The sequence below is a fragment of the Clytia hemisphaerica genome, unplaced genomic scaffold, assembly GCF_902728285.1.
Source record: "Clytia hemisphaerica strain Z4C2 unplaced genomic scaffold, Clytia hemisphaerica genome assembly, whole genome shotgun sequence".
Lineage (NCBI taxonomy): Eukaryota > Metazoa > Cnidaria > Hydrozoa > Leptothecata > Clytiidae > Clytia > Clytia hemisphaerica.
In genome coordinates, this window is record NW_027104209.1 from 810,357 (window position 1) to 836,620 (window position 26,264).

General features: G+C 35.1%; 1 protein-coding gene across 1 annotated transcript; it reads right to left on the minus strand.

Annotated features, from left to right (window-relative positions):
• Positions 1 to 26,013, minus strand: LOC136815527 (WD repeat-containing protein 88-like). The gene is made up of 12 exons (XM_067071983.1): positions 25,908 to 26,013; positions 24,576 to 24,686; positions 24,164 to 24,249; positions 21,237 to 21,300; positions 20,711 to 20,849; positions 6,147 to 6,288; positions 5,156 to 5,269; positions 4,399 to 4,469; positions 3,829 to 3,911; positions 3,545 to 3,613; positions 2,850 to 2,942; positions 1 to 2,084 (listed from the first exon to the last, which is right to left on the minus strand). The coding sequence occupies exons 1-12, from the start codon at positions 25,959 to 25,961 to the stop codon at positions 1,980 to 1,982; spliced, it is 1,131 nt and encodes a 376-aa protein (XP_066928084.1). The 5' UTR covers positions 25,962 to 26,013; the 3' UTR covers positions 1 to 1,979.
• Positions 26,014 to 26,264: the final 251 nt, after the last annotated feature.

Sequence of the window (26,264 nt, forward strand, 5' to 3'; positions counted from 1 at the left end):
AAATTGGTAGACTCGGGGATTTTCAGGACAAGAACCCACTCGCATCATTTTATTTGTGAACATCAGCAGATGAATTGGTGATTGGTGAAAGTAGACTAGTCTAAGAAAATGAATCATTCACATATCAAGAATGAGATTAAAAGTGAAAAGTTTCATAGAACGGAATTAAAAACAAAAATATTTTGATGATTGTAGGATCTCTCAAAACCACCTTAGAAGTAAATATTGAGATCAAAAATAGAGGGATAACCCTCATACTCAGACCCCTTTGGCTAGTTTCACGGCTTCAATATATCAGAACCTAAATTTAAAAGAGCCTGGACTTCACTTTACGATTTTAACAAAATCTCTTGACGTTGACGACAAAAAAGGAACTAAACTCAAAATTTGTTTATGATTAAGAGGTTAGCAAAGTTAAGAGGGAAGTTTGACTTTGAAGAATGTGTACGTGTGACTATTTTTAGAGTGATAATGATATCACATGAAACCAAAGTGCCCCAAAAAGTCTAACAAATTTTAACAACGATTTTAATGAAGGTCGTGAGAGAATTTATCTGATATTAATTTGGACTGATCAGTAATTATGATTAAATGAATGGGTAACATTTCTCTGGAATAAAGATTTTACTCATGCTACTATTTACGGACGCGACATTTTACAACTGGATTTATTAACACAAAATCAGGAAAATACTAACTGTGGAGAGGAATAACGTATAAAAATTAACAGTGAAAGAAAAGACAGATCTGCAAAATGCATTCATCTAATTCTTCGACGAATATTGAAACACCAAGTCAAAGATTCTCAGAAAACAGCTTCCTATCACCTTACGGTAACAGCTCAACTAAAACGTCTTCAAAACTTAGCTTGAACTCAACGTCATCGTCACAACAAGAGGCTTTCAAAATGCAGGTACGGTCATCGTTGGAAAGATATTTAAAAGAGAATTCAATTTCAGATGATAAGTTGTCTGGTTATGATGATCCAGAAGTTTTATATGCTGTCTGTATTGCGAGTAAAAAAGTTGCCAAAAAGAAACGCAAAACTGGTTTGTTTAAATTTGTGCGAAAATTATTTTGCCGTCGACGAAAAGCCAAGAATTCCATAACCGAAGCAGAAGATAAAATAGTTCAAAATGAAAATCCATCAAACAATATTTCGAGAAGAAACAGCCGAGAAATAGAGAATGACTTGATATGTAATTGTCCACTAGTCGTGCAACATGAGACAAACGGGAGACGTGTATCCGTTTCGGAACGTCATCGGAATGACCGGTTAATGGTACTAAATGCATGTCGCAAATACTCACAAATACAAAACATTAATCAGCATTTCAATAGTGGTTGAATCAAACTTTTGGAAGGATCGCGAAAGAACATATTCAAAGTTAAATGTTTAAAATAACGATGGGGATGTACTGTGTATGATATAATATGCTTTTTAACAGTAACTGTAAACCCGGATAAGAAAAAAAACTATCAGTTTTCCACAAACTAACGAATTATATATCAGATGAGCCAAGAATAATTTACAAACAGCCATAGAAAAACATACAAATTCAAAGTAAAATCAAGAGAAAATATTTTTCATACTGGTTGATTGAACACCTTTTACCCTTTAATGGGAGCTCAAAGCTTAATCGAATAATGGAAATGAGAATGCAACAAACTTTAAACGACATTTGTTAAAATATTTTAAAAATCTTTCATAAAAATAAGTTAATAAAACCTGTTGTAATATTATATTAAAATTTTAAGTGACTCAAACCATAATTTATAAACAATCGAGTTAAAAGTATGCACAATTAAAAAAATGATTAAATAAGCAAACCTTTTAGTATTTACATACATATTTACATTTTTCGAGAGTCGTTCCCGTAGTCATTCCCACATCAAAAACATAAGATTTTGTCTTTGAACGCTATGATTGGTAATAAATAGCATGAATTCAACTCGATTTATTCTGAAGACATCAAGAATTAAGATACTCTCTTTTCGTATTCCAGTCTGCAAAATACACACAGCTTGATGGCATCAGCATTCTGTGCTTGTGTAATAGAAAACTGTTTTTGACATTCGTGGCACTAAACAAAGTAAAAGATAGAAGTTTTTTATTATTTTATAACCCTGTCTCGTTAGTCAAGTTGCAGTAGCTATAAATTGGATACTTGAATAAGCCCTTTCAGTCCGGGAGCCGAAAAAAAACCAGCTTGTACATGTTTTTTCTTTCATAAGCATAACGTTTATAAGCATATGTAGGCTCAGTTTTTGGTGCCTAAACAATGGCTCTATTGTTTGAGAACAATAGAATGCTAAGCATAATGCAGCCTGATAAAATGACATACACTTGCTTATTAAAAAAAACATGTATTCACCAAAATCTTATGTACCTATCTAAAGCTCTACGAGATTTCCGGAAAACCCTTAGTTGATGAAGATGTGCTTCAGGGACCACCTGGCCGGTCCCTTGGACTGGAAGTATTAAGAATATCAAGGGCGTGAGAATGATAAAGGGTTGACTTTGTACAAGGGTGACTCATGGTAAGGCAAATTAATGGTTTTTTTCTAGTGGGAGGGGCGAACCAAGGACAAGAATGCACTTCATATTATAATTTTTCAACGCCCCTTTCCTTTTTTGATCCCAAAAATAGCACCTATTAAAAATCATCAACAAAAATTTGCTACCGTTTTGCTGACATACCCTTTTTAAATAACTTTTCCCATAATGACGCACCCGAATCCTAATTCATTTAATGTGTACTCCCAAAGTCAAGCCACTAGGTGCATCAGACAGGTTGGAGAAGCGGGACAAAGGGAAAATAATATAAGTTGATGATGTTATAGTTTACCTTCAATAATCGTAGACCAATTGTTTTCTTGTTTTGTAAAACGACCGGAATTTCATCTTTCCTCAGAATATCCCAGTAACGAATAGTTCCATCCTGTTGAATGAAATGTAAAATATGTTCCTTTATATTCCTCGGTAATAATTGACAAATTGTTAAAAAACCGTGTCTGAAAAGTCCTGTTCAGTTGGAACTAAAGTGGACGAGATACTAACAACAATGAAAAGTTTCTCAGGCACTTTTTTAGTTTGATGGCGGTAAAATAGACCAGCTTTTAAATGTTTCTACGCTTGCTGTCAAAAATACTTCTTTATTGGTTACTGAATAGAAGTTGCTGAATAAAGCATGGAGCCATAATTTGCTGGTCGTTTAAATTGTTATTGCTATAACTAAAATGTCACAATGGGGCTTTTCTAGAAAAATATTGAATATGGTGGGTGGAGGATAACATTTTTTAGGAAATTTACCCCCCCCCCAGGATATTGTGACTTTTGACCCCCCGGACAGTAGGTCTAACCCCCGGACAAGCATTAGTTGACCCCATGGACAGTCAAATTTACCCTCAAACAGAGCAAAATTACCCCCAAACAGAGCAAGTTTACCCCCCGGTCAAGGTAAATTTGTAGATTTTTCACCATTTGACACTATATCCTCTACCCCCCACGTACAAACATTTTCTGGAAGAGCCCAAGACAAACCTTGGATGAAGAGATAACTCCAAGTTCATCTGCAGAAAAATCACAATCAGTCACCCAACCTGTATGACCCTGAAAAGAAAAAAAGGAGTGTCAATATCTTAAATCCACTATGAAATCGTCTCATTGTTCACACCATCGGGAAGTGAAAAATCGAAAATCAAATTTTCCAAAATAGCTTCATCGCAATTTCCATGAAATCATCTTGGATAGAATCCATGTCATAGAAATGAAAATAAGAAATAAGTGCAAAATCATAAAGAAGGAAAATGAGAGTTCATAAAAACCTGTAACGTGAAGTTGACGCATGCATTATCAGCATCCCACATGATCAACGATTGATCGTAGTTTGCTGACATAATTGTCGAACCTTAAACGAGAGAAGAATAGCAAAGATAATTCCAGTCAAATCAGACCCTCCATTATCGAATCATCCTGTCATTCAATATTCTTAGTAGTCTGGAGTCGTTTATAATGCGTGTAATACAGTAGTATAGGCGTTATATGATAATACGATTATTGTTACGGGATTTAGTTTGTATAAAATAAAAGACTAAAATTGTTCCCTCCATTACTTTTTGCTTTATCTGCTTTATTTCTACTATGTCTGAATTAGTCGTCTAGCTTGCTAGACTATAATCTTAGCCTCTTGGAGATCAAATTTATAGAAAGATTTTACTAATTTTTACTGTTTACATGCATACAGATTCAAAATACCGTTGATAAAATACCAAAGAAGTCGCTATGGATTATTTATCCCTTTATAAATAACCATAAATATATTAGACAACCAACGTTTTCAGACTTTCAGACATGATCAAAGTTAAACTCGTTAAGGAGAAAGAGTATTCACTTACCATCTTTACTGAATCTGCAAGCACTGACACATCCTTCATGCACTTTATCCAAAGACACCGGCCCGCTTGTTCTATAACAGAAAATTTGAAAATCAGTGCGATCTAGTGACTCAAGGGACCACGAGAGAAAAGAAAAACCAGAATTAGCTTGGTCGGAGTGTGTTACAAGCCGAAGGAACAGGAAGGAAAACAATTTTAGGGTAAAAATAAGGAGATTTTCTGGGAAAATGCCTGAAAAAGGGGAGAGGTTAGTTAGTTATCTTACCTTTCTGATTCTAAAGGTCTAAATTGTTCATTAAGCTATGGAACTACACTCTTTTTTGTAAGCATAACGTTTATAAGCATACTTAGGCTCAAACAAAAAATAAGCATAATGCCAAGCATACCCCCAAGCTGAAATGCAAATAACTTGTTCAGCTTTTCTAGAACGCTGACCTTTATAGGGTTACTTTTAAAGCTGTTTTAGCTTTCTTAGACCAAAGATTTTTGCCTGCGGCACCAAATTACAAATAAAACTGTAATTCTTTTTGGGCGGAATCAATGTTCCGACTTAAAAAATTCGAAATTATCATGAACCCAAAGAAAATCAACAAAACGAAGTCTAAGCATATAAATAAGCATAAATTATGGCTGAAAATGAGATTTTGCTAAGCATACTGAGCCTCGACCCGAATTTCCCGTATGCTTGTAAAAAAAAAGAGTATACTAACTTTACCAGGTTAATTCAACAAAGAGACTTGTAATGAGAATGTTTTACCTGTATGATCCGGAGTTGAGATCCCATACTTTGATAGTTTTATCCCACGAGCCAGTACAAAGTCTTCGCTCATCTCCAGAAAAATCACAAGACGATATCATATTGATGTGACCGCTGTAAAAAAATGTTCGGGTGTGAAGCATAAATTTATAAAGCCCAAAGGGCTAGATGTCGTACTTTAAGTCATCGCAGGCAAAACAAAAGTAAATATTGCAAGAAATATAGTTTCTATTGTTTTCAAAAATCCGCGTAGCTTCTGAATGGTCAAGCACTGAAATTCAATAAAGTCACGTGACCTAGGTAGAATTTCCTACCTAAGCACGGCACACATTTTAGCAAAAGTGCAACATCTAGCACTTCGGGCTTTATTTTATGGTGTGAAGATGAGAAAGGAGTACGTACTGACCAGGGGTTTAAATCTATCTCTTAAAAACAAGGAAATACGTTTGAGAACCAATCAAAATCTCTTACAGATTCAACGCAAGAAGGTGCTTCACACACTATTATAAGTTGCACAAAACCAAATATGATATTCCAAAGAAATCTGAAGAAACTCCGAAGTCCTATGCCGAGAAGAGCAATTCCAAGGGGAAGTTTGAACATGTGAATATCTAAGAAGGATGGAGCTGGAAGGATTTTGAACCAAGAAGAATTTGAATTTTTTTAAATGAATCATTTGATCCAGAAGAAGCGCAAGATATACATTTGGTACATATTGGCGCTTTTTTAATTCGATTGGATACGTTATTGAGAAGAAGAAGAAAAATATGAATTGAGAATTGATGAATTAACCATTAAACCTTTTCCAATCTATGATACATTAACACTATTTGTTAGAGAGAGTGCCAACTTTAGTATATAACTCTTAGAATACTTATTTTAGATGATTCCTTCATTTTTTCCAAATGGTAACGAATCACTAGTTCTGAACCACCCCCTAAACCTAGTTCTAATATGGGTTAATATATGTGATTGAATAGAGAATACAAACCCCAATCGTATGACAGCATGTGGATCTCGTTCGTTTCGATAATTTTGCATGTCACAAACGACTGACGTGAAATCCATTCCAGAAGAACAGAACTGATAAGATGAAGGTGCAAATCGTACACACATCACTGTATTGTTGTGGTCTGAAAAGAAATCGTAGTAGTAGTAAGTATATTTATCTTGTGGCTGTCAGCGGAGCCGGGATTGAAGGAGTCTATCCCCTGGGAAAGCGAATGCTGAGGTGGAGCGCCACACCTACTCTCAGTTCCCAGTAACTTACCGCTCATATCAAATTACCCAATCTAAGCTACCCATTCGCTGAGTTGGCGGTGACAGGGGATCGCGAACCCACAACCCTCGAGTTATGAGGCGAATGCTCTACCGACTAAGCTACCCGGCCTTGTAAAATGAATTGAATGTTTTAATGGTGGTCATTAATAGCTACAAAGTATCATGGGAATGTTGTCAATTCGTTTCCTTGAGGTCTAGAAGGATTTTAAAATTCCCCGCCTATGGAATGCATACTAGATGTATAGGAAAGGGAATTCTCAAAAAGTTAAGTACTAGTATTCTTGCTTCGATTTACTTCGATACTCACTGCATCCATTTAAGAACCTATATGAAAATTGCTGTTGCAAAAGTAAGTCTTAAAGTAAACTCTAAAATTACGTAATGAACGTTGACTAAAGCTACAATCATGCACAAAATATTTGGGACAAAGGGAATTTCACATTAAAAAAAAACACCAATCACTCCTGATTTTGACTACAAGTTTAAGGAAATAAATAAAAATAAAAATTGATAAAAAAGATGAACAACAACAACAACAGAAGCAACAAAAACAACAAAAAGATGAACGATCTGTCAAGTAGGACAACTGATGAAAAAATTGACTACATTATTGGTAAATTGGAAGGATTTGATGAACTGACTTCTAAGATTGATGCCATAAACAGTCAATTTTCAGTTATTAATGGAAACATATCTGGACTAGCTGACAATGTCGCATCTCTTGAAAAACGGATTGAAAAAGTGGAGGCTGCTAATTCAAAAACCAAAAACTCTATGGACTACCTTCTCAACATGGATACCAAAAATAGTAAAACTCTTTTACAACAAACCAAAGTCTTGAGGAACTTGGAAAATTCAATAGCCACTGCTAGGGCCGAAATGAATGATTTGGAGCAATATGGGAGACGTACAATGTGTGTGGTAAATGGTATCCCTGTGAAAGATCAAGAAAATACAGATGGTATTATAATGGAGCTAATTAAAAAACTTGAAGTACCTATCACGAAAAACGATATCGACTTATCACACAGGACAAAACAAAATGGAATCATCGTCAAATTTGTTAATCGTAAGTCTAGAAACACTTTTTTCACTGCTAGAAAGAACATTAAAGAGCCAAAGAAATCACCACTAAAACTCTCGGATATAATGAAGAGAATAAAATCTATGTGAATGAAAGTCTGACACAGATGAATGGTCACCTATTTAAAACTGCAAGATATAAACTGCACAAGTCAAATAAATGCAAGTATGTTTGGACGGTCAATGGAATTGTAAATACACAGCGCACAGAAAATTCGGAAACAAAAACACTGAGAACTGAAGAGGCAATCAACAAATTAGCTTTCGAGCTGCAACCCACGAAGGACTCATAGACACACGTATTTCTTTCTATTTCATGTCTATTTCAGTACTTTTAGTCTTCATTTCTGCTTTTTATCTTTTCATTTTAAATTGCTCTTTCTAAACCTCACTAATGTTTGATACGCCTCAAATGATTGAAAACATCATATGTTATGTGTGCAAAAAAACTGCCTTAACCCAGTGTATTTTTTTGTGAACTCTGCAACACTTGGATTCATAAATCATGTATTAAAATGACTGCCAAAACTTTCAAGTCACACAGTGAGTCTCCTATTCCATACTTCTGCAGCATATGTACTTCTTCCATGTTACCATTTACCACTATAACTAATAAGGTCTTTTCTGACATAATCTCAGTTAAAAAACCTAACTTAAAAACTCTAAAATGCTTTTCCTGCAGCAAAACCATAAGAACTAACCAGAGAGAAATCTCCTGTACACTTGGTAAACATTCATATCATCAATCATGCTTAAACTTAAAACGTAACGAAGTAAACAAATTAAACAAAACTTGGTCATGTAACTACTGTAATTCTTTCCCATTCCAAGAACTAAACGATAAAGATCTCATTACTCAAACTTTTAATTCACTTTCAATCACATATGAAATAAAACAATTAACTCATACTGACGAATATGATTACTACATTAAAAATACACCTAACCTTTTTCTCAACAATATAAACATGTCTGAGGAACAAGATGAGATAAATGTGAACTTTGCTTACTATAACCTCAACAAACTTTTGAAGACTCTCCAAAACCAATCAAATAATGGTAAGTTGACTCTGCTTCACACAAATATTAGATCCATAAACAAACACATTGATGAACTTTCTTGCCTTAATAAGATCACAGGGTGTTTTGATATCATTGGATTGAGCGAGTTATGGGAACCTGAAAACAGCAAATATGAAAGAACATACGATCTTCCTGGCTACCACGATCTTCAACATCTTGGGGGAAAGACTCAAAACTCTGGTTGTGGAATCTTTGTAAAAGACAGCATCAGATACAAGGTGAGAGATGATCTAAATTGTTCATTTTCTTCAGATAAGGAAGAATTCCAATTATTCTTTACTGAACTTTTTCTAAAATCTGAAAACTTAGTTGTGTGTACATTATACAGGCATCCAAGGGGAGATTTTACTGAATTCCAAAATCATCTCATCAAGTCAATCAAGAAAGTCTCAAAACAAAATAAGAAGCTAGCAGTTATGGGTGATTTTAACATCGACCTTCTGAACAGTACCAAACATCAAAATACAGAAAACTTCCTAAACCTCATGCTCGAAAACCTAATGATGCCTAGTATCATTGGACCAACAAGACTAAACGACAATAACAAATATACTCTCATTGACAATATTTTTTTCAGTGACTTTGATAGTATCGATTGCAGTGGTAATCTGCTATGCCCTATAACTGACCATCTGCCTAATTTTTACGTTTAAATCTGAAAACAACTGACCACAATGGCCAAACTATTCTACGAAGAGACTTCTCAAAGTATAATTCTGTCTTGATAAAACATGACCTAGAAAATATGAACATTCTACCAAAACTACTTAACTGCAACTCCGCCAATGCAAAATACAACCTGCTACATGAAAAATTGACTTTGGTGATTGACAAATATGCTCCTCTAAAAGAAATAAAACCTAAGAACGAATATGACCTAAAACCCTGGATAGATGGAAGGATTATTTCTATGATTAAAACCAATCACATTAACTCGTACAAATATTCAAAAAGTAGGAACCCTGAACACAAGAAAACCATCAGAATACTTAGAAACAAAATAAATCATGAAATTCGTAGAAGTAAGTACCTATATTTTAAAAACTTCTTTGAAAATAATAAAGGCAATATCAAGCGCCACTGGAATGCTGTCAACTTCCTCCATAGAAAAAAAAGGTCTCTTACACCAACCTCTGTTCTTAAAAGTGGTAAGCTTATCACAGATCCAGCGGATATAGGAGAAATCTTCAACAGGTATTACATTAACGTTGCACCAGAACTGGTAAAAAAACTTCCAAAAAAGAAGGCACTCTTTTCAAATTACCTCAGAAAAATAGATAAACCCCTAAATAGTTTTTATTGCAGGCAAACAACAGAGGAAGAGGTAAGTAAAATGATCGAATCTCTTGATATAAAAAAGGCTATAGACATCTACAACTTCCCTATACGAATCATCAAGGACCTCAAGGATGAAATCTCACTGCCTCTTGTTAATATTTTTAATTCTTCTTTTCACTCTGGTACCTTTCCAGATAAATTAAAGTTGGCCAAAGTAATTCCCCTTCATAAAGGGGGCGATCAGTCAATCCCAAAAATTTTCGTCCAATCTCTATTCTTCCCATTTTTGACAAAATTCTAGAAAAACTCATGCATAAACGTCTAACATCTTTCTTTGAGACTCATAAAATTTTCAACAAATCACAATATGGCTTCCAAAGAAATAAGTCTACCTCAATGGCTATCCTGGACCTCTTGGAGAAAGCATCTCAGGCTATGTTGAAAAAAGAAAGATCATGTTGCATTTTCCTAGATCTGGCAAAGGCATTTGACACAGTCAGTCACGAAATACTCTTATCTAAACTTGAACACTATGGTGTAAGAGGTATATCTAACAGCTGGTTTCGTTCTTACCTCACCGATCGTAAACAATGTATATCTATTTCAAATTCTATATCAAAACCTTTATCAATTAACTGTGGTGTGCCCAAAGGTTCAATTCTGGGTCCCTTGCTATTTATTATTTACATCAATGACATACTGCAGTGCTCCGAAAAATTTGATTTTGTGCAATTTGCTGATGACACTTGCCTCTTCCTAAAAAATAAGAACAAGGCTACACTCTCTGAATCCGCAAACACAGAACTTTCCAAGATAAGTGACTGGCTTGTGTCAAATGAACTCAGCCTAAATGTTGCAAAATCTAATTTTCTTTATTTCAGTCCTATCAAAAATGAGGAGCCACCACTACTGAAAATCCAAGGAATCGAAATAGAATGCAAAGAAGTGGTAAAGTATCTTGGTATTTTAATAGATAATAAATTAAATTGGTCTCACCAGACTAAATCAGTTGAACTGAAAATCTCTAGGGGTATAGGAATTCTTCACTCAACCAAATTTCTAATTCCAAAGTCTCTTATTTCAAACCTTTATTTTAGTTTTGCCCAATCACACCTCTTGTATGGTATATCAGCTTGGGGTTCACCTCTCACTTGTATGTCAGACTTAGTAAAAAGATCAGATAAAACCATCGACCTAGTCAGTAAGTTAACCGACCTTAAATTTTTGCATATTGATCAGCTCTATCAACTAGAATGCTGCAAGTTAATTCTTAATCAAAAACGTAAAATTTTACCATTTAACCTCTCTAAAATCTTTGATTTTGCTAACCAAATTCATAACCAAGGCACTCGTCAAGCAGCCCTTGGTGGTATGCACATTCATCACATTAACTGTCTCTTTCCCATACAAGCCCTTTCTTGCAGATTTTGGAACACTCAATGTTTAGAAATCTATGATCCTGAAGAAACCAAATCAACCTTCATTAATAAACTGAAGCAAAAATTCTTGCAGCCCATTGAAGGACCTTTTATTTATTTTTAGTCAGCTCGTTTCATTAGTTCTATTAATTATTTTTGTTGTTTTTTTCTCTGCGATCAATGATTGTCGTTGTTGTATTTATTTTATCTTGTTCTTTCTATTTATAAACTCATCCTCTTAAAGGAACGATACTTTTCTTTTTTTTTCTGTCAAAAAGTTAAGAAAGATTTTCCCTTATTTTCTCATTTTTATTCATTTATTTATTTTATTTTCTTTTATCACTCTATTTACTTTTTTTTTTCCTTTTTTAGTTAACATAAAACCCAACAAAATATTTTCTAGTTAATTTTTTTTTTCTTCGTATAGAAGTGTACATAGCTCGAAAACCACCCATGGTTAAACCTTATGTACATAGTTTATTCTTCTTCTATAATCTCAAAAAAGATAAACAAACAAACAATTTCCCGGCGAAATTTTAAACACCACAAACGATTTGTAAGCGCATTAAACAGTTGGAAAGTAGAGTTTTAACATGAGACTTAAGTAGGATTTGCTTCCTTCAATTGGCTTAGGATATCCACCACTGAACCCCTCCAAAATCGAAATATTCAATGAAAGAAAGTTGAAGTGGCTAAAATAGCAATTCTCGCCCGAACTTTAAATTCTGAAAACGTTAAAATACACTAAAATCTCAATATTTTTCGACCAGCATTGTAGGTTTCTGTAAATATAACCGTATTATAAGCTAGACTCGGAAAATCTGAAGATCAGAGGGAAAATCTTCTGAAAATAAAACAAGACGACTTAAAGTCGAAAATTTCGCATAATACTTGAACATCAACGATGAAGACGCGTGAAACGTGACTCCTGCAGCATTATGCATTTGAATGAAGAGTTACACAAAATATAGAGAATGTATTGTACACACAGGTCATAGATACCCTGTTTTTTTATGAAAAATCTCAATCCATTAAAAAGAAGATTCCTTAAAAAATGCGACTAAAGAATTCTATTCTATAAAGCGTAAACAAAATCTTTCAATTCAGAATAATTCAGAGAACTGCAATATACTTAAGAAAAATAATTTAAATTTTTTTTGAAAATGAAGAAGAAAAAATGAACTTTTCATTCTTTGATGCCAGAAACCTCATTTTGTGTTTTGAAGGAACTTGTGATAAAGACTTCTTTCACTTGCGCAAAGTTTATATAAACTTATCTAAAATTGAGAAAAATGGCTAGTCAGAAAAATCTGTTGTATACTATCTTCGCTTTCTGATATGAATGATGGTCCACCACCATCAAAATCATTGGACTTTTCCAGAAAAAAATTGAATATCGGGGGGGGGGGGGTGAAGGATACAACATTTTTTGGAAATTTACCCCCCCCCCTTGGACATTGTGACTTTTGATCCCCCGGACAGCAGGTCTAACCCCCCGCCCCGGACAAGCATCAGTTGACCCCATCGAGAGCAAGTTTACCCCCCCAGGACAAGGCAAATTTTGTAGATTGTGGGAGATTGTTCACTACCCCCCCCCTCCGGACACTATATCCTCCACCCCCATGTACGGACATTTTCTGGAAGAGCCCATTAAACGCAAAAAGCAGTTGAGTAGTTGAGCTCCAGCTTCTGGACTAGAAAATTGCAGGGTAAAAACTAGCCAACTAGCCAAGCCAAAAGAAATGATACTCCTTGAGATTAAACTTTGACTCCTTTATAACTGCTTTAAACTGCATCTCATTAAACAAACCCTCCCCAATCTCTTGCCGTTTATCCCGTGAAAAATATAGGGGAAAAATTTCAGAAAAGTAGCAAGAATCTTAGTGCGGAAATGGGAATCTTATACAAACAATGGTACCATGATCCAAAATGAAATTCCTAATTAGCAAAAGGTGTATCAAGATCGGTGAAGTTTGATTGAAGCTCGATTAGTTTGATTTATTACCTTGTTGTCCATTCTTTTTACATTCCAACGGCTTATTAGCAGACGCCCACGCTAAAGCTTAAAGAGCCAATATCTATCATCCCATCGGGGAGGAAAAGCTGGAACTTTTACTAACCAAACTCCTCGAACACCAATCAAACCTCATCGGATAGAAAACTGTCATCATTAACGAGGGACCGCTGACGACCGCTGTACATTGTGCTGTGGTGTACGGTGGGGCTGGATCTAAATGTCCTTTGTACGGCGGTGGAAATAGGTTAATTTTAAATCTGCTGTACACCCACTGTACCCACCGTACAATAATGTACGGCAGTATCTAGGCAGGGTCGTTTCGATAATACAAAAATGATTGCTGAATTTCAATTGACATGATCTCTAAGAAATACTTGCTAAAACTGACTGTTTGTCACAACTGGTTTCACTATTAACACATAACTATCTGTTGAAAAAAGGAAAAAAAGATCATACCTGTGCTGTTTGTAGTTTTGGTGAAGAAGAGAAGAGAGTGTATAATAATGTTGTTGTTGTGGAAAATTAACTCTTTTTGTACTACTTACTGAGCATGATCAATTTATTGGTGCATTCACTAACTACACAAACATAAAATACTTAGTAGTAAACACTCTACAAAAGACCAGAAAACATGATAAAAATTTATACAGCAGCAGCAAGTTTCCAAGTTTCAAAAGTATGTGCAACTGTGCAATCAAGCAGCCATTAAAAAGTATTCACGATGAATGTTTACAAAGGCTTGGTTACACTTCTTGCACTAGCGTATTTTATTTATTTAGAAAAGCCCTGTTTTTTTATCACTTTTTTATCTTTGTGAGTGAGTCCACCTTTAGAATATTGGCTGTAGTACGCCCGCAGCCAAATGCCCACGCCATAATTTGCGCCCCAAAAAATTTCTCGATACATACATACATAGAAAGACTATCGTAATACTTTCGCTATGCGAAATTAATAAGTTGATTGTTAGTGTGAAGTATTCAATCATATTGGGTGATTCCATTTTATATCCATACAGGGCGAACATTTCCAGAGGGTAATCCGAGAACAATTTCCAGGGGGTATTTTTTCATTTTTCCAATGAGGTAAAAAGTTATTCTAAAACTTCCAGGGGGTAAAAGACTGATTTTAGTTCGTCCACCCTCATTTTAAGGTATTAAAAGGATTTTTCCAAGGGTATCTTTGCAAATTTTGTCATTTTCCAGGGGAGATCCACACATTTTCGATAATTTTGTTTTGACTTGTAAAGGTTCGTCCCCCTGTATGGTTTTTAATGGAACAGCCCATTCCAACAACGCGATAGGCCGTGTTTTCTCATTTAAAAAAAAATTCCATGGAATTCCAGACAGGCCTAATGGTGAGTTTCTTTACCTTTACAGAAAGCCTCCAAATTTTCATTTTCAAGAACTTTTTGAAGCATTTTTTTTAAACTTTTCGTCAATATTTTTGGAATTATTTTTATTCTGTGTTTTATAAACTTTGTGGTAACCGGATGACTTTTTTAGTTAGCGGTAAAAAAAACAGTAAAGAGCTTGTAAATTTTACAATTACTGTAACCCAAGAAAAATATAGAAATTGAACTTATATTAATCTTTCTTTATTTGGTTAAGAATTTTGCACCAAGATTATTTTTTAATATAGAGAGTATTTAGAAAAACATTTGGTAATTACCGTCTTCCTTTTCAAGAAAAAGGGCGTTCAAAATATTGCACAAGCTGGATCAGATATTATTTTTCATATTTTGCAATACATGTTTTTCAAAAGGACCTGGTATATGCTGTAAATTTTGGAAAAAGACTTGACCTGCATAGAAGTCTTCATAGGAAAAAATGTATGGAAGTTACAGCGAAAACACAACTCTTATGGTTTTTGACTACATATTTATGGTTCTAAAATGCATTGGCGTTATAGGGAATATTTCAATTTGTGTTTTCTTCATAAAAATCAATTGTGGAAAAATGAAGACGATGAGTTGTTATCATTTCTTGTTAATCTTATTGGCTATTGTCGATCTGGAAAATTGCATCCTGGTAATAATCCTCGACCTTTCTTTCACATCAATGGATATATACATCTTCAATTATATTCAAATAGTGAACTTTATATGCCAATGCCATTCCGTCTATGTTTTGTTACTAGTATCTGTGTCAAGATATCGCACTATTTGCTACCCGTTCACAACACGATGGAATAAGCGAAAATACTTTTACACGTTCCTTGCAACTTTTTGTATATCTTCCATATACGTAATTAATGAAATTTTACTCTATTATGGCGCTTTGATAGTAAGCTTTCTAGTTAAAGTATTCCCCATTTCCATGCTCTATTTCCATTATTATAAAATATCCGAAACTTTAAAGGAATCGGAAGACAGCCAGGCAAAACAGAGAAACGAAAAAGCGAAGAGAACCTTGAAATATTTGGTTATCATCATGGCTTGGCAGCAGGTTTTAGGTGCCCCCTAAGAATTCAGGTGACCCCTAAGACTTAAGTAACCCCTGGCTGCCAAATATTTTAGGTGACCCCTAAGCCAATGACACGTCAAATTTTTTCGAAAATCCTTTTCAAACAATCAAACAAATACAACATTTAGTTTAGCTAAATAGAATAGATGCCCTAAGAAATAAGAGATAAGCTAAGTACTGAAGGTTCATGCCAGATTATCAAGGTTTTGTAAGTCAGGGGTGCAGATCCCTTGCCAGACAGATTTTTTATCTAAGTAAATGCAACAGGATTAAAGAATTTTTACAGATCCAGTGCCTTAGGAAGCATCTCATATTAGGGGGCTGAAGTTTAATGACACCGCAAGGGCCAACCATGGTTTGGCCCAAGGGGGAAAATTTTGAAAATTTGAGCTCTAGATTGCTGGAAAATGCACTTATAAGACAATTATGACAAATTAAAAAAGAAAAACTTTGCATTTTGCAAAATAACCATTTTTGAAAAAATTATTGGGGGCATAGCCCCCCTTGTCCCCCCCCAGTTGCTACGGCACTGCAGATAATTATATTAGATACCAAATTGTCAGTTTTTCAGAATTGCTTAGATTAAAATAGAAGATGAAAAAGTGCCAACCTATGGTCTGGTAGGCTGCTTATAATTCAATCACCAAACATAGAATCTAACCCCCAGGTCCATCTAAAAAAACTTAGGTGACCCCTAACATGGTTAGTCCCCCCTAGCCACAGGCTAAAATCAGGTATCAATTGCTGCTCGACCTTTTTGCCCCCCCCTCAGGCCAGGGGGGGGGTCCAGCCATGATCATATATGTTGTTTCAACAATACCGGTGGAGATCTTTTTAACATGCCAAATGTTTTTGAAAATGTTCGATATCGTTGAGTATGGTCAAAGCATTATTGATCAACTGGCACTTGGAGGTGGGGGCGTACGAGGTTTTGAATTACCGCCATCCCGGCCATTTTTTGGAAAATCACCGTTATCCCGTCCAAATTTTTCGAAAATACCGGTCCCGCTGTTTTTCCTATATAATTCTAAGGACTAGACGTCAAAAATTCGGCAAAATGGAATAGGATGTCTATGAGGTACAGGGTTTTTGATTTTTTTTCAGAGCGGTCGGCGAAAGAAAAATAGAGAGCGGCGAATAAAGTCTATTGGCTCTTGGCGGCCGGCAAATTTTTTTCACGGCTGAATTCCAATCCCCTTCCCTCGAGAACAGTTTCAAAGAGGAAGTACCAGTTCCCTACACTTCAAAAAGTTCACTGCTCAAACAGAAGAATCAAAAGTAATAAAAAAAATGTTTTAGTGACTGAGCAACCATGGTTTGCGCCGACGGGAGAAAATTTCGATTTTAACTCTTTCATATGGCTAAAAACGCCCTGTTTTAGACTTTTTTCTATAAAATCAAGTGTCGCAAGCGCTATATATCAAGGAAAAGACGAGGCAATCATTTTAAAAATAGAATACCAGTCGATTTGTTAGGGCTCATGCAAACGGAAAAATAGTGCCAAAAACTCAGATGGTAAAAAAATATGTTGCATTCTGTTGCGACAGAATTGCAACTGAAACAGAAGAGTATGGAATTCTCTAAATGTTAAAACAGTATAGTGCCGCAGGCAACTTTTCAAAGTTTTCTCGTGAAAAACAGTTTAGGAGCGTACTTATTCTAACTTCTTGAATGACCCCATGAAAATAAGTTAGCAGCAAAATTTTATCGGTCGGCGAATAGATTTTCGAGGCCGACGAATTTAATTTTTTTCGAGGCTTTGAGCCGGTGAAATTCGCCGTTCGCTGGGCCAAAATAAGACCACTATTTAGATAGATAGATCACTATTTTTGTATTTTGTTTCGATTTGCAAAATTTCAGCTTAATCAGACAATTTTAGAAGTTTCTAGCCTGCCCCAAAGTTTCTAGCCTCGTTTTCCTCGTTTTGAGATTAAAACTTGTGACCACGCCCCAAGAAATCAAAACTTTGAAAAAATGAACAAGAGCCGCAAGATGCGGATAAATATTTCCTCTGCAATTGCATAAGAATAAAGATGGAAACAAAAATGCTCTTCCTTGAACCTACAAATTTTCGTGAGACTATAGTAACTAAAGCAGCTTCCCTCGACACTGCCATATCGAGTTCAATGGACTAATTAGCTCAACTAAAAATTAAAACCATTGAAAACGTTAGCTAGAATTAAGCGATAGCCGCCTAGAACACCAAACGTTGAACTGAGGGGGTATCCTCTTCGTAAACTCAAAAATAACACTTAAATCGGACATTTTTACTTGGTTACCTCATTTACAATATCGATTATTCTTTGATTTTAGTCGCATCTGATAGAGCGTCATTGATTTCCTTTATAAACTTTCAAGACCAACGTTTCAAAATCAAATTTTGACTCTAAAATAACGATTTTTGTAGTACGCATGCGTATCAATACATCTAATTATAATAATTATATAGATGAGTTATTCAGCATATTTTTATAACGTTTTGTTTGTTTAATGCACATGTTTAATGCATATAAAAGAAAAAATAAAAGAAATAAAAATGTTTTCTTTTTATTTCTTTATTAAAAAACATCTAACGTTCTTTTATTAGTTATTTTATTCAATAAACATAACATAGCCCTGTCTCAATTATGTGTCTATTCATGTTTCCATAGAAACACAAACGCTTAAGCTTCATGTACAAAACTCACCAAATTTCAAAAACCTTCCAAACCTGGAGAAGGAGGAGAAGAAAAAGCCCGTTTTAACAAATATTTCCCTTAAGAGGAAATATTTAAAAAAAACACAGATATCTGTAAAGCCGGAAGGGCTAGATCCGCGGCCTGGATCAAAAAGTGAAGCTCATCCTAGTTTGTTTCATCCTTGTTTGGGCTTTGGTAGGATTTCCTACCAAATTCACCTGACTGAAATCATGCAATTTCACTGGTTTGAGAGATGCGAAATAGCGTTTGCTGCCTACTTTTCTTGATCTCGCACTCCGAGAACAATGAAAATGCTAGATCCCATCCATCACCTCGAAATTCAATCAAGTCACAAAATCGTGCTTCATTTTTTTCTTTTGCTGGATAAAGGTTAAAGCTGCAAATCTAGCTCTTTGGGCTATGATAAATCATTGAAAAAAAACACACCAGGGATTCACCTAAGGAACAAGAACAAGCGTGCAAAATTTCAGCCGACAATTCGACGATTTTTGAAGACTCCAGCCTACCCTAAAGTTTCAAGGTGACAGATAGGACAAGCTGATCGAATTCGAAAAAAAAACATTCAAAAATTCGAATCTTTGTCTGGTTTATCCTAGGCTACGGTCATATCTCCTGCGCTCCAGACGTAAAACTTCTTCTCTTCGAAGGGAAGCTCAAGTGGAACGAAGGAGATGTAGACGTAGCCTAGTTTCTCCGCGCCCATTGATAATTGAAATAAACAAAACATTTTCATAGGAACCGGGCTTTATAAAGCCCCGTGCACATATCTGCATTATTAACGTTTCAAATAAGGTTTTTATGAAATGGTGTAGGATCCTTATTTTTTAGGGCGTTTTTCGCGTTTTTTTTTTAACCTTTTTGCTGACTCCTGTGACAAGCTTTTTTATAGTCTGAAAAATTTAGGTACCGTCTACGTATGGCTTTTACCGAAATACCGTTGTTTTTTATAAGAATTACCTCATCCCGGACGAAAAGTCAGGTGTTTTACCGCCACCGTGGCTCTTGCAAAATACCGTTTCCCGAACACTTTTTATCGTTTTTACCGCTTCCCGGCCCTAAATTAGGCCTTATCCCGAGTACCGCAAGATCGTACGCCCCCCACTTGGAGCATTGAACATTACTTATATAAATAATATCAGTAATGTCTTCATCTATACGTGCATTATGCCAGAGTTTCGTCGTTTCATTTTTAAATTGTTTTGTTTGCGCTTTAGAAATGTGTGAAGACCGAAAAACTTCAAAGCAGGTACCATTATAGTTTTGAAGAATAACACAAGCACTAAATGCTACAATAGAAAAAACTGAGCACAGTCTATATATTTGATAAATCAAACAATTTGCGTACATAACGAGGAAGCTAAGTAGTTTTGTAAGGATAAAATAATTCATTATCTTAAATTAACCTTATGAAATAAATACCAACTGTCTAACTGTACTGTAAATCAATTCATGTCAAAAAGTTTATTAACAATACTAGGGGTACTTTAGACATACAAACTTTATGTTTCTGAAAGTTTATACGCAGATTCAAAGAACAGCCATTCTAATCATCAGTATTTTCCCAATGAAGCAAATTTTCGTTTAAAAGTTCATCATTATAATCCTTCCAGACTTTAATGGGATAAACTTTCGCGGGTGGCACTATTGAGTGGCAATATTTCCACGATTTTGTGGCTTTTACTGCCAAATCATGCATGTTGGTTGTTGAAATGCACATTGTTAGCGCTTCTTTGATGTAAGTAACCATTTAAATAGTATTTATCTGACATATTTTGAGTTATGTTTAGAAATATTTCGCGGAAAAGGCCCTTCCAAATTTCCATTGAGACTTAATTCTTAATCCCTGCGAAAATTTATCCCATTAAAGTAGTCTGCAATATATCTATCAAACCCTTGTAGGCAAAAGCGGAAAGTGAAAGGGAATCGCGTTCGAGTTTAAGAGGGTTGAAAAACACCAAATTGAAATCGGCCAATGCAGTGGTTTCAGTAATTTGACGTTATGTAATACTGGTAAAACAATCCCTTGTGGCGTTACGGTTGAAAGGTGCATTTACGACGTCATAAGATAATTCATGATATGCACCACTGGATAGTCTTCTGAGAACTTTTAAAATCTTCCACTCAATACATCACTTAAACAATAGAAAAAGTGACGTATTGGGTGGAACAAAAAAGTTGCATAATTTCGTGAAGTCATTGCAGTAGTGCATATGATGAATAAGAATTTTACTTACGCTTTAACATTTTGATGGATTTGTCTTGGCGCAAGTCCCAGATGACGACGACATTATCAAGGTCAGTACCTGACAGCATGTAACGACCATCATAAGAGATATCGCATGACATCACCATTCCCTCGTGTCGTGATTCCAACTGTACGAGAAATGACATTAAGTGAATAAATCAAAACGAGAAGTGCAATTTTAAACGTAATGACTTTGAGGTACTAAGAATGACGAGTAAACGTATAGCTGTCGCAGTATTGGGTTTAGACCGGGTAATTCAGTACACACCAAAAAGTACAATTTTCACTGATAGTTTGTAAAAATTTCTGGGACAGTGAAGAATTTTGGCAAAAGAGGTACCAACTCCCATAATAGTCTACCATAATGTTAGTTCGGCAAAGATTTAGTTCCCTTTAAGTAGGGCAACAGTCAAAGGTTCTGGCCTTATTCTTTACAATTGAAGTTTAAAAACTGATTAAAATATGTATTTAAAAAAAATAAAAATGTTAAAAACATCTGAGTCTTGAACACATACGATGGGCTGACCGGTGGTGCCATCCCAAACGATCAAATACTTGTCCAACCCCGATGACACTATCCTGAAACAACGTGCATAATTACGAGTAAACATCATTTAACGATGGAAAAATACAATTAAGATGGTTAAGGGTATTATCATAAGACTATTGACTATTCCCATAGTTTGACATACCCTTTCTAAAGGAGTCTTCGACCTTTCCAAAAGTCACAAAAAAGGAGCGTGAAATAAGCTTTAAAAGTGTCTTTTAAACTGAAAAAATGTTTGTAACATTTATTACTAAAGCTCTGAATTTCTATCCTTCATACTTGACCAGGAAAATTTTATTATACAATCGACTTGCCAATTCGAACTTCTATTATTCGAACTAATTGTCAGTCCCCGTCAAAGGGAAACCTTCGTGAAATCTCTTCTATGATTCGAATCTTTCTGTTATTCGAACAAATGTTAGACTTCCCACTAGACTTCGAATTAGCGAGAGATAAACAAGAGTGTTTTTAAGGTTAATGGTTAATCTTACTGGCCTGGTGTAATCAGACAAAAAGATTTTGTTTGGACCTCTAACAGGTCAACGAGGTCCTCAAAAAATTACTTAAAACAACCTCTAGGATACCTGGATACAATATTGAAGTATTTTGAATTTTTTTTGAAAGCCTCAGAATTTCATTTAACCTTTAAAAGTAGCTCATTTTTTTCTCAGTTTTTACACTGACCCACTCACTGCAGATTACAAAACTTAATAACCTCGATAGTTGGTATGAAAAGTCGGTATCCGAAAAAAAGCACTTCCGGAAGTTTTTCGATAGTATGATGGTTGAAAAAGGAGTGGATGGTTTTGTGCTATTGTATGTTGACGAAAAGCCAGTAAACAGCTCATTTCAGGCTTGTCATGAAATCATTCTTTTACGGATTTTTAGAATATTTGAAAGTTGCTTGTATCAAATGAATCTGTATTCAGAATTTTCGTATCTTTCTAAGCTAGAAAGTCACAAACGGTCGGAATCAGTACATAGCGCTAAAAAAGGGGTCTGACCCCCTTCTCGCCACCCCTAAAACCTTCAAAAATGCCTAGGTTTTTGGGTTAAATTTTCGAAAACATGTAGTGCTGCATAGTGTGACCCGATAATCCCCTTCAATCTCTTTATTTTCTCTTTCTCGTTCTCTTGGTTTATGGAAAAATGATTTACGGAAAAAGGGGCTATGTTTCAAATACTCATGAAAGTGTATGAAATGTGTAAGTCATCGCTTGATGTTACGCTTTGTATAGCACGAAGTAGATAGGGAAAGCCACATGAAATGTGTAAGTCATCGCTTGATGTTACGCTTTGTATAGCACGAAGTAGATAGGGAAAGCCATATGAAATGTGTAAGTCATCGCTTGATGTTACGCTTTGTATAGCACGAAGTAGATAGGGAAAGCCACATGAAATGTGTAAGTCATCACTTGATGTTACGCTTTGTATAGCACGAAGTAGATCAGAGTAGATAGGGAAAGCCACATGTCATCATTTGTGACAAATGTAACATTACTTGAATATGTGTATAAGTAAAGTATTTTTCGAAGTGTTTTTCAGTCCACCATAGATTGCAGACTTCCCGAAAAAGGGTAAGTGAAACAGTAAGGAAAGAACGTCTGACAAATAGTGACACTATTTAGTGAAAATTAGTGAAATTAAGAACTCGATTTTTTCCTATGAAGATTTTTCTTTCGTGCAAACCGAATTTCACAACTCCAATTTCAATAACTCCATCCAGGCTTATACAACCCCCACCGGCCTCTTTTCCGGGAAGTTTCTGACCACCTTTTTTAGTTTTTGGTGCACTTTATTTCGATTGATTACTCTCGGGTACCTAATGAGCGGGGGGGGGGGTTTTGAATAAGTGCGGTTGGTGGAAAAAATTATCAAAACTAAATTAGCGGGGGGGGGGGTTGTTGGAATAAAAATCCTGGGTGGAAAATTTTTGAGGAGGCTAATACAGCAGAATACAATAAGCTGTAACATTCCATCCATAAAGAAAGTTTGCTTGCTTTCTTACAGAGATGAGGGGTTCTTAAAAAAGTTTCCAACTATTCAACTATAAAACCACTTCAAAACTTCAAAAATAAGATACTTAAAAACAGCTATAAGCAGGAAGGTGTGCATGGAGGCCGTTGCAGAATACCAAGACCAGTAAAACAAGTTTTCTTCAAAATGTAATGATAATCGATCAAACCGCATAATCTCTTGATACATTTTAAAAGATTAAATTCTGGACACAATGATTCTTTTATCTAACTACAATGATGGTCTATCAGTCCACCCTTTTTGATGGTACAACAGGTTTTTGTTAAAGAAAGGTCTGTCAGCCTGAACTGTATAACTGGTCCAACTGGTTTTCAGAGTAAAGTATTGATAGACAGATGGACTATTTTTGATATCAAACTTCAAGAGGTACTAGAGAAACTTTCATTACTTTGTAAGAAAGAATACATCATTGAGATTTCCTAATCGATAACGATTGTCGATGTTACTTTTTTAGTGATTTTGCTTGCTCATTCGTTGGTTGTTTGGCCACTTTGGCAAGACAATTCAAATCATTATTTCTCTGGTGCTCAAGAACGTTGCAAAAAAAGTATTATTTGCTAATGCAGAATAATATTTGTCTGGAGTCGGGGTCAATTAAACATAAGATTTGCAAGTAATCCTATGATCAGGGAAGGGGAAAAGAACCATTCAAAATTTTGCCCTCACCATTCTGAAAAAACGAGTGAACCTCATGAAATGAACAAATGCTTATGAAATTGATTTTCTTGTAAATAACACCACAATTTAAACATTTCGAAATAGTCTTTTCTCGAACAAACACATCAAAAGGCTTGAATGGGCAACGCTAAAAATAACAAGCTATCGTCCAAAGTAAACATAGACAGCTTTCTGACCTACCTCCTGCCGTCTTTAGTGGAGCGTGTACACGTGACCTCAGCTTTGTGACCAATCAGCGTCTCTCTACAGGAGCCATCTTGGATATCCTTCAAGAAAATCAGACGTTAATTAGCTTAACGTTTATTGCACAAGAACGGTTTTGTGAAAGCTTTTGCAAACTAAAGTAAAAAGAGAACAATCTTCAAAAACCCTATCTTGTAAATCGATCAGCTATTTAAAATTTTAATCATTATGCAACGTATCATCTCACCTCGTGTGTTTAGAAATTTTGATGCAACAAACAAAGAAATAAGTTTCCTAGTGTCATTTGTATGCTTCTTATAAAAATATGAAAACCATCAATGTCTATTTTTTTGTTGCATAATTTTGCATAAAAAACTTTGGCTTAAATAGGAAAGTGACAATTTCTCACCCAGATTTTTAATGTTTTATCAACTCCACCACTCAGTACCAGACTTTGACCATCTAGAAAGCAACATGTTTGCACCCCGCCGATGTGACCTCTCAAAACCTTCAATTTTACCTAAAAAATTGAAAACAAGGGTTTTGCAGACAAATTTTGATCCTTGTGTCTACTTTCGAAAAGTTGCCCTTTCTGACGTTATGGTACGCGGAAAATAAATACATGATCATCGAATATCAAAAAAGCGTCCGTTTCCTTTGCTTTGGATTAAATCTGTACTGTATTTTGGAATTTGTTTTCGTGCTTTGTCAGGGGTATACAATGGTTACATTTCAGAGTCGAAAGATCGTTATCCACGAGTTTAAAAAACCGTCCAGGGGTTAAATTAGGAAAAATAAATATAATACTCAATCCAAATATACAAAAGGTTTTCTGGGAGTCCATGTCCTAAGTGTATTTCGTCGATTCTTCAAATTGAATAATTGTGTGGGTACTTAGCGTCATTAGAAAACAGTTCCTCCTATCATTAGGTTTGGAAGTTGTTGTAGAGCTAGATTCTTCAAATTGAATAATTATGTGGGTAGTGTCATTAGAAAACAGTTTCTCTTATCACTTGGTTTGGAAATTGTTGTAGTAGAGCTAGATTCTTCAAATTCAATAATTATGTGGGTAGTGTCATTAGAAAACAGTTTCTCTTATCACTTGGTTTGGAAATTGTTGTGGAACGTAAGACGACTTTCTTTAACCCAAATTCAATTCTTTTTTTGAGTCGACACTGAATCTCAAATTTTCTCAAATGTGGATGAAATTAGTTCTATTAATTTTCAAACTTACTTCTTGAGGGCACATATCTACTAAAGACAGGAATCATCTAATGACAAACATTTACATAATGCCGATAGTGTACTGTTGATAATCACAGAAAAATAAACAAAAACCTGTTATTCGAGCTGTCAAAATAACACTAAGTTTAAGCTTTGCAAATAAACTTTGTAAAGGCATCACATAACCTTCAGTATGTGTAATAACTATAAGATTACTCAGTGAAATTTCTATTTATTTTAACGTCCGAAATAATGTTGATTTATCTGCAAATGCGATCAAAACCACAAAGATAATGGAAGGGCAGTAATTTATTATTGACCTGAGTATACTTTAGTGCGAATATATCATGTTAACTGATCAAAATGAACCCACAACTGAGCTGGATTGATAATGCAAGGGGATGGGGTATTACTCAATCAATAAAGTACATTGCCTCGAACGCCCTCTATGCCAGAAAATAGAGATATTTTTCTTAAACTCGCTATAAACAAGAGAGATTACGAAGAATAGGATTACCTTGGCAAGTTTTTCATGATCCCATCCCTCCTCTTCGGCGACTTTCTTTCCCATTGCACAAGAATGTTTTCATTTATTTTCAATTGTATTTTTATTAGCCCTGAAAAAAATCGAGAAAGGCAAAGAGCATGAATTTACATTCTAAGCAGAGAAATCCAGATTCAAGGGCAAAGATTACACCAGGAATTTTCTGTTTTCGTTTTTTATTGACGATTTCACCTTTTGTACTAAATCATTTTCCAAGAAAAATAAAAAAGAATTAAAAAAAACTAAATGAGATAAAATAAAAATTCAAATTTTTTACAAACTGTGTCGACAAATGGTTGACAAAAAAACTAATGACAAAAATCAAAGCAG

What these genes read in the sequence shown, in the direction of transcription:
- LOC136815527 (XM_067071983.1), bottom strand. Translation starts at nt 25,961, where the DNA reads ATGGGAAAGAAAGTCGCCGAAGAGGAGGGATGGGATCATGAAAAACTT. An exon ending in GAGTTATCTCTTCATCCAAG is followed by an intron (nt 2,943 to 3,544) that starts GTTTGTCTTGGG and finishes TTCATTCAACAG; the next exon opens with GATGGAACTATTCGTTACTG. An exon ending in TTGGTCTACGATTATTGAAG is followed by an intron (nt 2,085 to 2,849) that starts GTAAACTATAAC and finishes TACTTTGTTTAG; the next exon opens with TGCCACGAATGTCAAAAACA.